Source organism: Eubalaena glacialis, chromosome 3, assembly GCF_028564815.1.
Source record: "Eubalaena glacialis isolate mEubGla1 chromosome 3, mEubGla1.1.hap2.+ XY, whole genome shotgun sequence".
In the NCBI taxonomy this organism is placed as follows: domain Eukaryota; kingdom Metazoa; phylum Chordata; class Mammalia; order Artiodactyla; family Balaenidae; genus Eubalaena; species Eubalaena glacialis.
Window position 1 is genome coordinate 76654245 of NC_083718.1, and position 15388 is coordinate 76669632.

The window sequence follows — 15388 nt, forward strand, 5'->3', positions numbered from 1 at the left end:
TTGACCATGGTGTATGATCCCTTTTATGTAATGTTGGACTCAGTTTGTTAATATTTTGTTAAGGATTTTTTTTTTTTTTAATGTTGAGTTTCTTTAGGAGTTTTTGTTTAAATTCCTCTATTTTTTAAAAAAATTTATTTATTTATTATTTATGGGTGTGTTGGGTCTTCGTTTCTGTGCAAGGGCTTTCTCTAGTTGCGGAAAGTGGGGGCCACTCTTCATCGCGGTGCGCGGGCCTCTCATTATCGCGGCCTCTCTTGTTGCGGAGCACAGGCTCCAGACGCGCAGGCTCAGTAATTGTGGCTCACGGGCCTAGTTGCTCCGCGGCATGTGGGATCTTCCCAGACTGGGGCTCGAACCCGTGTCCCCTGCATTGGCAGGCAGATTCTCAACCACTGCGCCACCAGGGAAGCCCTTGTTAAGGATTTTTGCATCTATGTTCATTAAAGATATTTGCCTGTAATTTTCTTTTTTTGTGGTGTCTTTGTCTGGTTTCGGTGTCAGGATGATGATGGCTTCATAGAATGAATTTGGAAGTGTTCCCTCTTCTTAAATTTTTTGGAATAGTTTGAGAAGGATAGGTATAAGTTCTTCTTGGTATGTTTGGCAGAATTCCTCAGTGAAGCTGTTCAGTCCTGTATTTTTGTTTGCAGAGAGTTTTGCTTTGTTTTGTTTTTAAATTACAGATTGTATTTCACTTCTAGTGATCAGTCTGTTTAAATGATCTGTTTCTTCTTGACTCAGTTTTGGCAGGCTGTATGTTTCTACAAACTTGTTCATTTCTTCCAGGTTGTCCAATTTGTTTGCATATAACTATTAGAATTCTCATAATTTTTTTGTATTTTTGTGATATCCGTGGTTAAAATTTCCCTCTTTCTTTTCTTATTTTGTTTATTTGGGTCCTCTCTCTTTTATTCTTGGTGATCCTGGCTAGAGGTTTGTTGATTTTGTTTACCTTTTCAAAAAATTAGTTCTTGGACTTATTGATCTTTTCTATTGTTTTTTTGATCTCTATTTTATTTATTTCCTTGCTGATCTTCATTATTTTCTTCCTTATGTTGACTTTGGGTTTTGTTTGTTCTTCTATAATTCTTTTAGGTGGTAGTTTAGGTTGTTTGTTTAAGATTTTTCTTGTTTTTTGAGGCAGGCCTGTATTGCTATGAACTCTCTTAGAACTGCTTTTGCTGCATCTCATAGATTTTGTGAGGTTGTGCTTTCATTTTTTGTTTGTCTACAGGTATTTTCTGATTTCTTCTTTGATTTCATTTTTGACGTATTGGTTTTTTAAGAGCATGTTGTTTAGTCTCCATATGTTTGTTCTTTTCCTGTTTTTCTTCCTGCGGTTGATTTCTAGTTTCATATTTTTGTGGTCAGAAAAGTTCTCAGTTGAGTTCATTTTTCAGTTATTTTATATTTTATTCCCACAATTTTCATTTGGTTCTCAAAAAATTCATTTTTTCAGGTAACTATTGCTGCATAATGAAGCACCTCTAAACTTAGTAGTTTAAAACAACAACCACTTATTTAGTCAATGATTCTGCTAGTTGGCAATTTGGGCTGGGCTCAGCTGGGTCATTATTTTCATTTCAGCTTGCACCATTATGCATATATGGTCAGCTGCCAGATTGACTGGGGACGACTGATCTAAGAAGGCCTCAGCTTGCTGCATGTGATCTCTCATCCTCCAGGAGGCTATCTGAGTCTTGTTTATATGTCAGCTAGACAACATGCCAAGAGAACACGTAGAGGCACATTCCAAGAGGCATGTGCAAGGCCTCTTCAGATCTAGGCTTAGAACTGGCACAACAACATTTTTACTGCATTCTGTTCAGAAAGCCAGCCCAGTTACAAGAGATGGGAAAGTGAACTCTATCTCTTGATGATGGAAGGAGCTGCCAAGTCACATTTCAGGGAGCATGGCCATTTTGCTTTCTATCACACTAGTTCTCTGCTGTAATTCTCAAACATATTTTATTTCCTTGAACATGTTAAACAAAATTACTTTAAAGTTTATGGCTGATAACACTATTATCTAGATGTCCCTTGGATTTATTTCTATTTTTTCTTTTGGTTTTTGGACATGTTTCCTCTTCTTATGCCTGTTTATTTTTTTATTTCATTTTGGACATTGTTGTATGAAAAATTTTAGAAATAGTTTAATGTGCTGGTTTTTGTTATTTTCTTCCAGGAATAATTTATATTTGCCTCTAGTAGTCAGATTAGAAATACTAGAGATATTAGATAATGTTAATCCAATTCAGGGTTGAAATTATTCAAAACTGGGCTTCAATCTCTGTGAGAGCTGGCCTATTTCTTTTCTTTCTTATTAACTTTTTGGCTGTGTTGGGTCTTTGTTGCTGTACCTGGGCTTTCTCTAATTAAGGCGAGCTGGAGGCTACTCTTCATTGGGATGCATGGGCTTCTCATTGCGGTGGCCTCTCTGGTTGTGGAACATAGGCTCTAGGTGTGTGGGCTTCAGTAGTTGTAGAGCGCAGGCTCACTAGTTGTGGCTTGCGGGCTCTAGAGTGCAGGCTCAGTAGTTACGGCACATAGGTTTAGTTGCTCCATGACATGTGGGATCTTCATGGACCAGGGATCGAACCGGTGTCCCCTGCATTGGCAGGCAGATTCTTTTTTTTAATAAATAAATAAATTAATTAATTTATTTTTGGCTGTGTTGGGTCTTTGTTGCTGCGCGTGGGCTTTCTCTAGTTGTGGCGAGCAGGGGCTACTCTTCGTTGCGGTGTGCGGGCTTCTCATCACGATGGCTTCTCTTGTTGCGGAGCAAGGGCTCTAGGGTGAGCAGGCTTTAGTAGTTGTGGCACGCAGGCTCAGTAGTTGTGGCACACAGGCTTAGTTGCTCTGCAGCATGTGGGATCTTCCAGGACGAGGGCTTGAACCCGTGTCCCCTGCATTGGCAGGCAGATTCTTAACCACTGTGCCACCAGGGAAGTCCCTGGACTATTTCTTGTTCACCCTTACTCTTAGTGTGTAGACCTTTATGGTACCAACCCCAAATCTGCTGGATTTTAGGTATACCCACTTCCTATCAAGAGGTTCCTGAACTCCATGTTCTCTTCGTTTCTTAAGCTTATTGTAAGCTCTGCTTAGCTTCTCAGCATTTCAGCTGCTTTTTATGGACTCAGAAGACGTGTCCAAGGAGCAACAGTCAAAAATTCTGGTTCCACCTCTCTGAGTTTCCTTCTTCCAGATCTTGGCCCTATAACTTTATACTGCTTTATTAGCTCTCTGATGCCATTAACAACATGCTTTTATACTTTGCCCGTTTTTTCTAGTTATTCTCAGTGGGAGCATTGGTTAGCATGTCTTAATCTGGTCTTCCATTATCAGAATTAGAATTCTTTAGATGATTATGTATCTCAACCTTTAAGTGTATGCTGTGGGATGAAAGCATGTTCTATTTCCAGATCACAAATTCTCTGGAGTCAGGAACCATATCTTATACATGAAGAGGCCCTGCCTTTTCAGGGTCCTCATTACAGTGGGGACTCAGTAAAGACTGAATAATTGGTGATGACAGTTCATGTTGTTTTTGTAGGTTTAGTAATTATTTTTCTGTTCACCTTTGTTCTCAACATCTTTAGGCAGTGCTAGGACCTCAAGAGACAAAGTCACAGAGATGTATATCACAGTCTCTGCTTTTGGCTTGGTAATGAGCACAGCCAGTTCAAATCATGGGAATATGAATAGGTACCTCATGTGTTTTACTCTTAGGAGTGTCAAACCAGAGGAACATATTATATTAACCAGATAGTAATTACGAGTCCTTTAATTATTTACTTAGTCTCTTGAGAAAATGCTGACATGAAGGTATGGTTAGGAGTGAGTGTATTTATAATGCATGTGGACATCTAAAGATCTCTCTCCATCGCTCTTTTCTCAATGTCCTCCATTTTAACAGATCTGTTTGTATAACTATCTCCTTCTTCTATTCTCTCCTCCAAATTCTCCCTGACCCTTTTCAACCCGCCCAGATAGACCTTTTTATCTCCAGCATCCACTGGGCCATGCCACATAGCTTCCCTGCCAAAAATGGCCACAGGGATTTCCACTTGTTTTCATTGATTGCACTGGGGTACTCTGGGGTAGGCAATGACAAGCAGCTCTATGTCACATTGTCACAGTCATTAACCCCCATCTTGGTCCTTAGAGAGGGATGTGCTAGGATATGCCTTGGCAATATAGTTTTATTTTTCTCTATTTGTTTTCTATGGCGTGATCCTGTGGATACTTTCTAGTAACTAAAAAATTGGCAAACACTAATGAATAAAGACCACAATCCTATGAGCAAAGTGCTACAAGAAAGGATTATGAATCTAGTTCTATGAGGACGGAGGACGGAGGAGGGAGCCATTAGTTCAACTTGGAGGGTTAGTCTTATTAGGTCTGGCCATTAAGAATTTCCAGCAGTCACTGATGGCCACTGTTGGTTGCCTCAGCACTGCAGGGAAGGAGTGACATCATATATGATATTTATAACATTGTGGTTAAGAATTCGTCCCCTAAGCCAAATTGACTGGATTTTAAGCTCATCTTTCTCACTGTGTAACTTGGGCCAATTACTTTTAAGTTCTTTCTAACTCAGTTTCCTAACCTGTAAAATGGGGATAAGACTCTTTTAGGGTCATTGTAAAATGAAATAGTAAAAATATGTAAAGTGTTTAAAACCTGTCTGTCCCATAATAAGAACTCAGGAGATTTTAGCTATTATTACTGGTTTGTGGGCCCTTCAGACTCGGGCACAGAGCATGGAGGGAGGCGAGGCAGATAAGGAAGATACACTTTCAGGTTCTCTTAGACTTTGGGCTCCTCATATGCATTTCCATCCTCTTGGTTTAAGGGAGGTCACGTCTAACAACACACAGTGTTCAGGCTTGAATCTCTTCTTTCCACCTCCAGCCTGGGTTCTCTTTCCTATAATCCCTAGGTTCTGCTGATCATGTGGTTGGAATCTCGGGAGAGTCTGTCTGGTTACGGCCCCCCAGCATACAGATAAGGACATACTCTGTTAAATGGAAGATGCAGCCAGACTCAAATTCAAGCTGTTTTTTGATACACTCTTGGAAGAATGTTTCCAGCCAGAGCGATGTAGGGAAGAGTTTGAATTGGACTCCAAATCATTTCAACAATAGACTCAGCTTTATAAGCGAAAACTTAACTCTTCTCATCATGGCAGTTCAGCAGCAGGACAGTGGCCTCTACCTCCTGGAGGTCACTGAAGACACTGGGAAGGTTTGGAGACATAAGTTCCAGGTTTCTGTATTTGGTGAGTCCTCAGGACAGCTCATGCTGCACCTCTGACTCCTGCAGGGCTTGTATTTCCAGCCCCTTTCTGATCAGAATCTCTGCTTCCAGATCGTGTTGAGAAGCCCCAGCTGGTGGAGAGGTGGAAGGTCCTGGACAGGGGGATGTGCCAAGTGACTCTATCCTGCTCAGTCTCCAGAGGTGGTGATGTGAGCTATGCTTGGTATAAAGGGACTGAGCTGATTCAGACACCCAAGAACCTCACCAAACTGGAGGAGCAGATTGATGTCAGTGGTTTGCACACATACACCTGCAATGTTAGCAACCCTGTCAGCTGGGCAAACCACACCCTCCAACTCACACAGGGCTGTCTGAATGCCCACCCGAGTAAGTGGAGCACTTTGCGCTGTCACAGGGGCTGAAGGTGTGGGACCCCACAGCCAGGCTCATGTGCAAAGGAGACTTGGCTCTGAGATCCCTTGGCTGCCTCCCCCAGGGCTTTGCAGGCCTTCCCCAGGGAGGTCCTGGCCTCTAGGCACACAGTTTCCATAAAGCCAGGGCTGTCTTTGTCTGGGAAGGATTTTATCCCAATAAAGAATCTCCTTCTGGGAGATGTGCATTTCTCCTTCATGTAGGGAATGCTTAGTTGTTTGGTGAGTCGCAGCCCTGCCATGATGCTGATCGTTACTTTCTTTCTCTGAGAGACTGATGGAGATCTACTTTCTCCTCCTGAGTGACAACTCCCCCAAACCATATAGTTCTCCAAGAGGTAACTATGCTGTACACAGTGCTCTGCGTCATAGGGTCATCAGGATGATCTTGGGGGTACCTAGAAGAGTTCTTGGGTTTTTTTTGCTAATGCTCACCCTAAGAGTTACCCCGAGTTAAGTTGACACCACTATTGATTAGATAAACAAAGAATTACTGTGCCATCAGCATGGGCATGACAAGAAAAAACAACCCACAGTTCCCATACCTAAGGAACTTATAATCAAATGGGGCAACAAACTAAGCATTCATGGGCGAAAAAGAAACAAAACAAGCTGAAGTAATGTGGAGTGACAAGGACACTGGAGTTTGGTTCATGCCAGCCATGGCTTCATCATTCACTAGCTCTGTGAACTCAGGCTGATGCATTACCTCTCTGAGCCTCAATTTTTCTTTTGGGTAAAATGGGGATGATAATAATAAGTACCTCACAGGATTGCTGTTAAGGTTAAATGAGATAATGTTTGTAAAGAGCCTAGTCAGCTGGCATCTGGAACTTTAATTCATTTCCCTTCTCCCCATGTTGGCTGGGTTATATAACAGGCTATACGTGTGACACAAATGTTACAGTTTGAATGAAGAAGAGCAGTGAAAGCAAGAATAGCAGAAGGTGAAATGGAAGACTTGCCTGGCACATAGTAGGTGTGCAACAAATGTTTGTTGAGTTAAAAACAAAAGAGTGAATGGATTAACATTTGCTGTGCCAGATGTTTTACATATATTAGACCCCATAATTAACCCCCATGTGTAGATAACATTATCTCCTTTCTGTAAGTGACAAAACAGAGGCTCAGAGAGTTTAATTAAGGAAGTTGCCCAAGGGCACAGAGCTTATAGAATTAGAATCGAGCTTGGCCTCTGAGATACTAATACCCAGGCTCTTAGCATCACTCAGGGGAGGTCACCCAATTGAGAAGAGAGATGACTTTGATGGTGAATTCACAGGGTGCGAGGAGACCAGCCACTTGAGAGAGGAGTGTGGGTTTTGAGACAGTCCCTGCAGCAGACAGTGGGAAGGGAGAACAGAGAGGGCTTAGCACTCAGGCCTGGTGCCTTCCATATCCCTCAGATTTCATCTTTCTGTCCATTTTCGTGAGCATCGTGATTCTCCTAACGGCATTGTTCCTGGGCACCCTCACCTGCTTCTGTGTGCGGAGGTGGAAGAGGAAGCAGTCACGTAAGTGGAGGGTCCCTAGGAGGTGTGTTGCCTGATTTGACATCCCCAGTGGCATGCACCTGGGAGCACAGTACCTGCTTTTCCTTGGGGGCATTGAGGTATGTGTGTGTGTGTGCTTGGGGGAGGGGAAGCAGTGGCTGCTGGGCCCTCTCTCCCAGTTCACGCCTTCTGGAGTGGCTGCTGGATGTTTACAGTCTGATCCCCAATGTGCAGATTTACCTGCACTCTGCCTGGCCTGATGGAATAGGTATGTCAGGGCAGGTTGCTGCCACTGTGCATTTCGGGTGTCCTAGGGAGAGCACTAATCTGCCTCCTTTCTAGAACTTTTCTCAAGGTCTTGGTCATCTGGGATGGAGGGAGGACCGCCAGTAGCAGAAGCCGGGACAGGACGCCCTCTGGAGGTCCCTGCAGCTCTTTTCTTTGCTTCTTTGCTTTCCTCTCACAGAGACCAGACCAGAGGAATTTCTGACGATCTATGAAGATGTCAACAACGTGCAAACCAGGAGAAATCAAGTATGGCACCCTAGGGGCTGCGGTTTCTCTCACCTAGTCTGGGAGATGCTCTTGGGGGGATGACCATTCAGAGCAGGGGGACAAAGAGGACCAGACAATTGTCCTCAGTCCTCCCCATCTATCTTTTCTCCGTCAGCCTCCTAGCTCTGGCCATGGAGGAAAAGAGGAAAACAAGGGGGCGGGGTGCAGAAAAAATGAAGGAGGCAGAAGGGGCATTTGGTGCAGAATTGCACCTGTTGGGAAGGGATGGCCCCCTGGTGTCCTCATTTCTGTCCTGTCTTACCAGCCAGGCTCAGCCCCATGAAGAGTCCAACCTTCTTGTATTTTGTGTCTGACCACAAAGTCTCGTGTCCCTGCAAGTCCGAGTTTACTTTTGCGGGTCCCTTGATCGTTGCCCAGGCTGGGAAGGAGGCCAGCCTGAGCAGCCAAAGCACAGCTGTTTCACAGCTGGCTCAGTGGTCTATGCTCACAATGCTTTGGAAGGAAGAGGCCCGAGTCTGGCTGAGGCGCTAGAAAGAGTATCCACGTTAGCATAAAGGTTAGTTCCTCTGGGAACCTCTCTGGCCGGTCAGTCTCTGCAGCTAGTGGCCAACTCTGCCTGTCATCCAGGGGTGTCGAAGAGGAAGAAACTGCAGGGGGCTGCAGGGGCCCTCCTGCTGCTCTGCCCCTGAGCAGGGCAGGATGTGTGACAGGCCTCAGGGAAAGGCAGTGCCCAGCTGAACTGCCAGGTGGGAAGGGTGATGGGCGTGGGGAGGAAGGGCCCTCTTCCCACCCCCATTCCTGGTGTTTCACCTGCGGAGGCGAGGCAGGAAGTCACAGCAGTGGGACTCTCCCTTGTCACAGGTGTGAGGCCCTGTGAGGCCTCATAGAACAGAGAAGCAGCATCCCAAAGGTCTGGGCTCAGTGGGAATTAGGAATCAGTGCGGCTCCCCTGGCCTGTTTCCTTGCCCCACCCATGGAATATTGGGGCATGAAAAACAAAAGGAGACTTTGTTTCTCCCATCATTACTGGATGCTGGTACAAATTCCTGAGAGCAAGTGCATCTTCCTACAGCCACGGATGCCCAAATGCTCAGTAAAAATAGCCTTTCTTCCCCAACAAAATGAAGGTGACTTTAGATTAAGTAAACGGAGGAGAAGACAAAGGAAAATAACTACTCAGAGTAAGAGAGACCTCTTGGGGATTCAGGTCTGTTACTCTGCATCTGACTCAGGGCTTCCTCCCTCTGTGGCCACATCTCTCCATGGCCTGTCCCTACTGTCCCCAAGGTTCTGCTTGAAGGCCTAAATCTTAAGCTTCACGTGGTCTCACTTTGGGTCCCAGCTTTGACCTTTCTGGAGACACTTCACTCAGGTCTGGGCAGAAGAGAAAAGCACAAACTCCTGTTTCTTGCCAGATGCCAGCGACTCCAGCCTCCAAGCACGGCTGATGTTTTTCTGCTCCTCTTAGCGTCTTCCTTCTTCTGGGGAGTTCAGCTTCTTCCTTGTCTAATGGACTCTAATGGTCTCCATGGGCTCTCCCCCAGAGCCTAGCCTGGCAGTCTGTGTTCGGGGTCGAGCAGCATGAAATGCCTCCAGCCCCAGTCTCCCGTGGGACAGGACTGAAGAGAGAAGCAGGAAGGGCGTGTGCTCCCTGCCTTTGGCCTTGGTCCAGGGCTCCACCCAGCACCACAGCTGCTCAGAGGCTGGCTTGAGGCCAAAGGCAAGCTGGCCACCAAAGCTGGATCTAGAGAGGGGGCTTTAGAACATTTAGAGTCCCTGAATTTGTGTCCTTTATAGGTAAGGCTCAGATTAGAGCCCCACCCAAAGCTCTGCCCATTATCAGTAGTTATGTGGCAAATTTAGTCAGAAAGTCAGCAAAGGCAAGTTTCTAAGTTACCAAAGTAAAGCAAGTGACAGGAGACCCTTTGGGCAGGGTCACTCGATGCAATTCTTTCACACTTGGGAGGTTCCTCACTTCTGACACTAACTGCTGCACGGTGAGTCGCTCCTACTGTCTCTCCCTATCCTGAGATGCTCAAAGACCACCTCCCTCCCAGGTTCCTGGGAGCGCCTCTTCTTATGCTGTTCCTCCCCAACTCGATCCAAATTCAGACAGACACAGCTGTCTGCTCACGTTACCGTATGTCCTTTTACTATCTCTTGTGCAGGAGCAGAATTCCCCTGGAGAAGGGCACACCATCTACTCCATGATCCAGTCCCAGGTACCACTCTGGTTTCTCAAATCCATTCTGTACCTGTCCATGAGGCTTCCTAATGCCCCCTAGACACTCACACCCTTGAATGGCAGAGTAAGACCTTGGCGCTCCTGGAGTCTGGAAGACAGCTTGGCCTCAGCTGCATTAAGTTGTTTGTAAAGATGAGTGTGATTCTGGAATGTCTTGACAGCTGAACAGAGCTGGAAAGTCTGATGCAGACATTCTTTTCTCTTCCATGCCTGGTAGCAAGTGTGGTCCAGATAAAGTCAGTGGGAGGAGGAAACTTGTCAGGGGACTCAACTTCTGTTTTCCCTCCCTGTTGCTTCCAATACTTGGGGGCCTTGTACTTTTTATTCCTGCCCTTGATTATACCTGTTTTCAGGAGAGAATGCATCTGTGTTGTTCTCTTTTATCTAATTATGACTTAACAATAGCATTTATTAAGCACGTAACATGTCTATTTTCTAATTGAATGTCACAAAACAACCTCATGAAGCAGGTCTAATAAAAACCCCATTTCGGGGACTTCCCTGGTGGTGTAGTGTTTACGAGTCCGCCTGCCAATGCAGGGGACACGGGTTCAAGCCCTGGTCCAGGAAGATCCCACATGCCGCGGAGCAACTAAGCCAGTGCGCCACAACTACTGAGCCTGCGCTCTAGAGCCCACAAGCCACAACTACTGAGCCTGCATGCCACAACTACTGAAGCCAGTGTGCCTAGAACCCATGCTCCACAACAAGAGAAGCCACTGCAATGAGAAGTCCGTGCACCAGAACGAAGAGTAGCTCCCGCTCGCCACAACTAGAGGAAGGCCGTGCACAGCAACAAAGCCAAAAATAAATAAATTAAAAAAAACCCCATTTCGTGGATGAGGAAACAAACTCAGAGGTTAACGAACGTGCTCAAGGCCACACAGCTGTGTTGCGGCAAAGCTGAGCCAAATGGTTTCCGAGTCTTCACTCCACCTCTACCTACTTCATCTCTAACATTCTGGGATTGTGGAATTTCACCCATAAACTGGAGAAGGAGCCTGTAATATTGACTACTAAAATGACTGTATTGATAACCCAGACTGCTGAGGCATCTCTCGCAAAGGAAACACTGCCCCCTGGTGGCCAGTAAAAATGATAAAAATGACATTATTTTACCTATTTATGTTTTAAAGAATTAAGACTTGAAGCAGCAACCTCTTCAGCTTGGTGGCTAGGCTGCAGGGCAAAGAAAACTCCTGGAGAATTGTGATAAGCTTCAGAGGAAGATCAAGAAAAGAGGGAAGAGGAGAAAGGGAAGGGGAAGAGGAGAAGGGAAGGCAATGGAGGGGAGAGGAAGAGAGGAGAGAAATGGAAGAGAAGGAGGAAAGGAGGAAGGAAGGTGCCCGACCCCTCAGAGCCACTCTGGAATTCCCAAGCTGGGTGTTGCCTACTTCTGCTCCCCTTAAGATAACGTGATTCACTGATAATGGGTCAAAGTCAAAGAGAGATGTAAGGGCCATTGATATCTGGCAGTTTTCTGGCTTTAGTCACATTGAATTCCAACAAGAGGAATTTAAATGCAAGGAAGAAATCCTCTTAGACTGAGATGATGGTGAGAATGAGATTTCTCCTCTGGAGCATCTTAAAAAGAGGATGGTTACCTGCCTTTGAGGACACCTGGCTCAGGTCCAGAGAGGGAAGGCATGATGTCAAAGGGAGGCACTGAGGTGTTGAGGAAAGAACCTTGGAGAGTCTGAGGTTTAGATCCCGCTTCTACTGTGAGCACACTCTCTGACTTGGGCTATTTACCCTTTTGGAGTCTCATCTGTAGAATGGGGCAAATTATGATTATTCCTATTTTGTAGGAGTGTTATAAGGGTTAGGGGAGAATGCATATACAGAGTAAGCACTCAAAAAATAGCAGTTGTCTTTAATAACAGAGCAGGACTAGCTTTCAGGTTGTCTGACCTCCCAACTAGTCCAGGATTCTTTTCACTAACACTTAAGCTGCTGTCTGGGCAAGGTTGAAGGGGAGGAATGGAAGAGATAGATGCCTGCCTCCCCAGGGTTGTGTTGGATCTCTGCTTCTGAAATGGTTTTATTTCTCTTTTCTTTAGTCTTCTGCTTCCACATCACAAGATAATGCAAATACATTGTATTCATTAGTACAGTCTTCCTGGAAGGTAAGTCTTCTCCACAGGGTGCTCTTTACGCAGATATGTATTTTGCCTGTGCATATGCAGGCATGTGTTTGCAGAGGGGGTGTGTGTGTGTGTATGTGTGTGTACTTCTGAGTGAGTTGTCTTCCACTGTGTGTATCTGAGTAGCTTGTGTTCAATGACTGTGTTTAAATGTTAATGGGTCAACTAGAAATGCCTTTCTGGTTCTGTCTGGAGAAAAAGAACAGCTCTGAGATTAGGAGAAGAGTGGATTCTATAGGAGTTTCTGTGGGAGGCGGAGGACCGTCAAAGACAGAAAGGAGGTGCTTTGTGCAGAAGGACCACAGAGCCCTCATTAGACCAACTGAGGCTATGGTGGGAGATACTGGAGTCATTTCCAAGGCAGGGGCATATAACCTGGAACTGGAGGAGTAGACTGGACCTAGAGAGAAACAGTGTTGACTTTCAGAGAATCAGACAAAGGTTCTGGCCAGTCACCTGCTGGTGGAGGTCTCCAGACCGAGGCAACCCATCACGGTCTCCTTGAATCCTGCTCCAAGCTGAGCTCACAGCTGTTACATGTGCCTGGGACCACAAAGTGGGACATCCTAGTACCCATGGTCATATTTCCACCTTGGGGGGTGGGGGGGTGGGAAGAATGTTAACTCCAAGGCTGGAGTCACAGTATGAAGCCAAAACCTTACCATGGTAGTATGGGAAGTTTGGAATCTGCCAAACTGTGGAAGTGTTGAGTTCATGTGTGTCAGGGATCCTGTGTTTGTGTCAAATGGGGGAGAGGTTTGGGAAGATTTTTAGACTTTTCACTCACCCTCCTTCTAATAAGTCATTAAATCAACTTGGATTCTACTATGAGAGGTATTCATATTTAAATTATACACTAGAGTTTATGGACATATAGATGGTCACACGCACCATGATCACATGCTTTTGTATTACGTTATGAAGGCTCTGTATACTACTGAAAGTGCTTCTGAGTTCCTGCACTGTCTCCAGTGTTTCACCATGTTCAGGGTATGTGCTAGGATTGGTACTTATGTATGTGCCAGAATTGTTTACACTAAGGTGGGTATGTATGCTATGTGTTGAAAAGATACACAGTTTGAGGCAGTGTTTGTATTAGGTTTGTCTGAAGGGTGTGGGTGTGTGTGTGCTGGGAATGTGTGTATGTGCGAATTTTAGGGGTATGTGGGTGTGGGATACTAAACTCTTTTGGTTCAGAAATATCATATCATAGGCAAGTATGTACTGTGCCTTCTTTGGAAACCGTAAACACCATTGTTTACTCCTGGGGTAGGAAATTCTATTCGCTTTTGGCTGGGGATACTTCAGGGACTTTCTGGGCTTTGAGTCTCCTTTGGGACCTCTCACATCAGTTAGGAGTGGGACATTTCTTAACTTGAAGTTAAGCACTCTTTACCCTCTGAATTTCCAGTCTGGATCCAAGAAGACGAACCGCAACACTTCCTTCAATAAAACTGTCTATGAAGAGGTAAGGAACTCCTCTGAATGGGTTTAGTGCTCATAGCATAGCCCTGAAGTCATACACGTGTGAAAAGTCATCCATAGAGTCTCAGGGTTGTAGGGATTTTAGGGATCTTCTAATCCAAATCTTCATTTTAGAGATGAAGAAACTGAGGTTCAAGGAGAGTGATGGTCTAACCCAAGATCATATCATATTTTGGAGTTTGACTCCTGTTGGGGAGATAGAGTTTTAAATTAGGGCTATCCCCAGGCTAGTTTCCCAGCTGTGTGCCACACACTGGACATCTCTCCCTTCCACGGGTATGTGTGTGTTGGGGAACGGGGAGCAGAGAAGGGAGGATAAATGAATCTAAATGATTTTCCCATTAGTAAGTAATTGGGAATAATTCCAGGACATAGGTGATTTCAGCTGCTGCTGGGATGGACACTGCACAAAAGAGACCAACGAGCCCGGTGGCCAAATTGATTCCCATTAGGCCATTTAGGGAATGGAAAGTAGGGACTCAACGTTTATTGGAGGTTTATTGCATATGTGTATATATATATATATATATATATATATATATATATATATATATATATATATATATATATATATATATATATATTAGCCTGCCAGTGACTTCATGTGAACTATCTTATTTAATCCTCACAGAATACCATGAGGTAGTATAATTATACTTCCCATTTATACCCAGAGAATTTAAGGCATGGAGAGCACCCCGCCCATCAGCCTCAGTTAACACCTGAGCTTCCACCTGTGGCCTGGTAAAGGTGTTGCCCCTGGTCACAAGGGAGAGGGTAGATGGGTGCCTGCTGGAATTTCTGGCACTTGAGCTGCGGCCCTACATTAAAGCCAGCTGGACAGGCCAGGGTTGTAAAGGACACCATGTGGGCCAAGGCAATCTAGGTGGGTCACGAAGAGGGGTGGTGTGGTTAAAAAGCACTAGAAATGGAGCCAGAAGAACTGGATTCAAGCCCCTCCTTTACTTCTTACTAGTAGTTGACCCTGAATTATTTGCCTTAGCCATCTGAGCTTCCTTTTCTTATGAATTGTGAATCGGGATAATAATTCACAGCCCACAGGGTTGTTATAAGGATCTCTTAGTGGGAGGGTCTGAAGTTCTCTTCTTCTGCAGGTGGGAAAGAGAGCATCCAAAGCTGAGAACCCTGCTCGACTGAGCCGCAGGGAGCTGGAGAACTTCGGTGTATATCCTTAGTTGCCGCAGCTGTTCTCACCTTTCTTACAGTTCTGCTTCTGTCACAGTGGATGACACCACATGACTCTCTGCAGAGCGGTTCCTAGTCTGGAGAGGATACGAGAGTTTGTGCATGGTCTATATTTTGTTTTGAAAATGATTGCTAACAGCCATTATAGGAGCAAGGCTGTTAAATACTATCTCAACCCACAGACTGGACAAGAATGGGTAGAGATATTGGGTAGTTTCCAAAAAATGACTCAGCAATCCAAGTACTGGTAATCTTTCAAGTGCTATGTAAATGTATGGTGGTGTTATTATTAGCATTAAGATTCCCTTCCTCTGGTTTTCTAATCTGTGACTTGTCTTCCCTCCTCCCTAATCAGGGATGACCACATTTTTAGACCCTTCCCTTGCCCAGGCTCATCTTCCAAAGAGGAAGGAAAGATAATGGGGATGCAGAGGAAAAGAAACAGCCCCCTCTGTGAGGGTGGAATAACTAGCCGTAAGCCAGCTGGCAGGTTCTCCAAGGGGGCCATGCCTGGGCTTTGGTCACAAAAGGGTGTAGGCAGGAGCGAGGGTAGATGGTGCAAAGCAAGCCCATCTCTGAGTGGAAAAATCACCCAGAGCCCAT

General features: G+C 45.1%; 1 protein-coding gene across 1 annotated transcript in view; it reads left to right on the top strand.

Moving 5' to 3' along the window:
• Positions 1-14824, top strand: part of CD244 (CD244 molecule) — a 28821-nt gene extending 13997 nt beyond the window's left edge. Inside the window, exons 2-9 of the mRNA XM_061185829.1 lie at positions 4949-5287; positions 5377-5652; positions 7103-7210; positions 7656-7723; positions 9874-9927; positions 12011-12076; positions 13506-13562; positions 14695-14824. Of these exons, the coding sequence (XP_061041812.1) occupies positions 4949-5287; positions 5377-5652; positions 7103-7210; positions 7656-7723; positions 9874-9927; positions 12011-12076; positions 13506-13562; positions 14695-14775 (1049 nt within the window). The 3' untranslated portion in view covers positions 14776-14824. The remainder of the gene's footprint in view (positions 1-4948; positions 5288-5376; positions 5653-7102; positions 7211-7655; positions 7724-9873; positions 9928-12010; positions 12077-13505; positions 13563-14694) is intronic.
• The last annotated feature ends 564 nt before the right edge of the window (positions 14825-15388 follow it).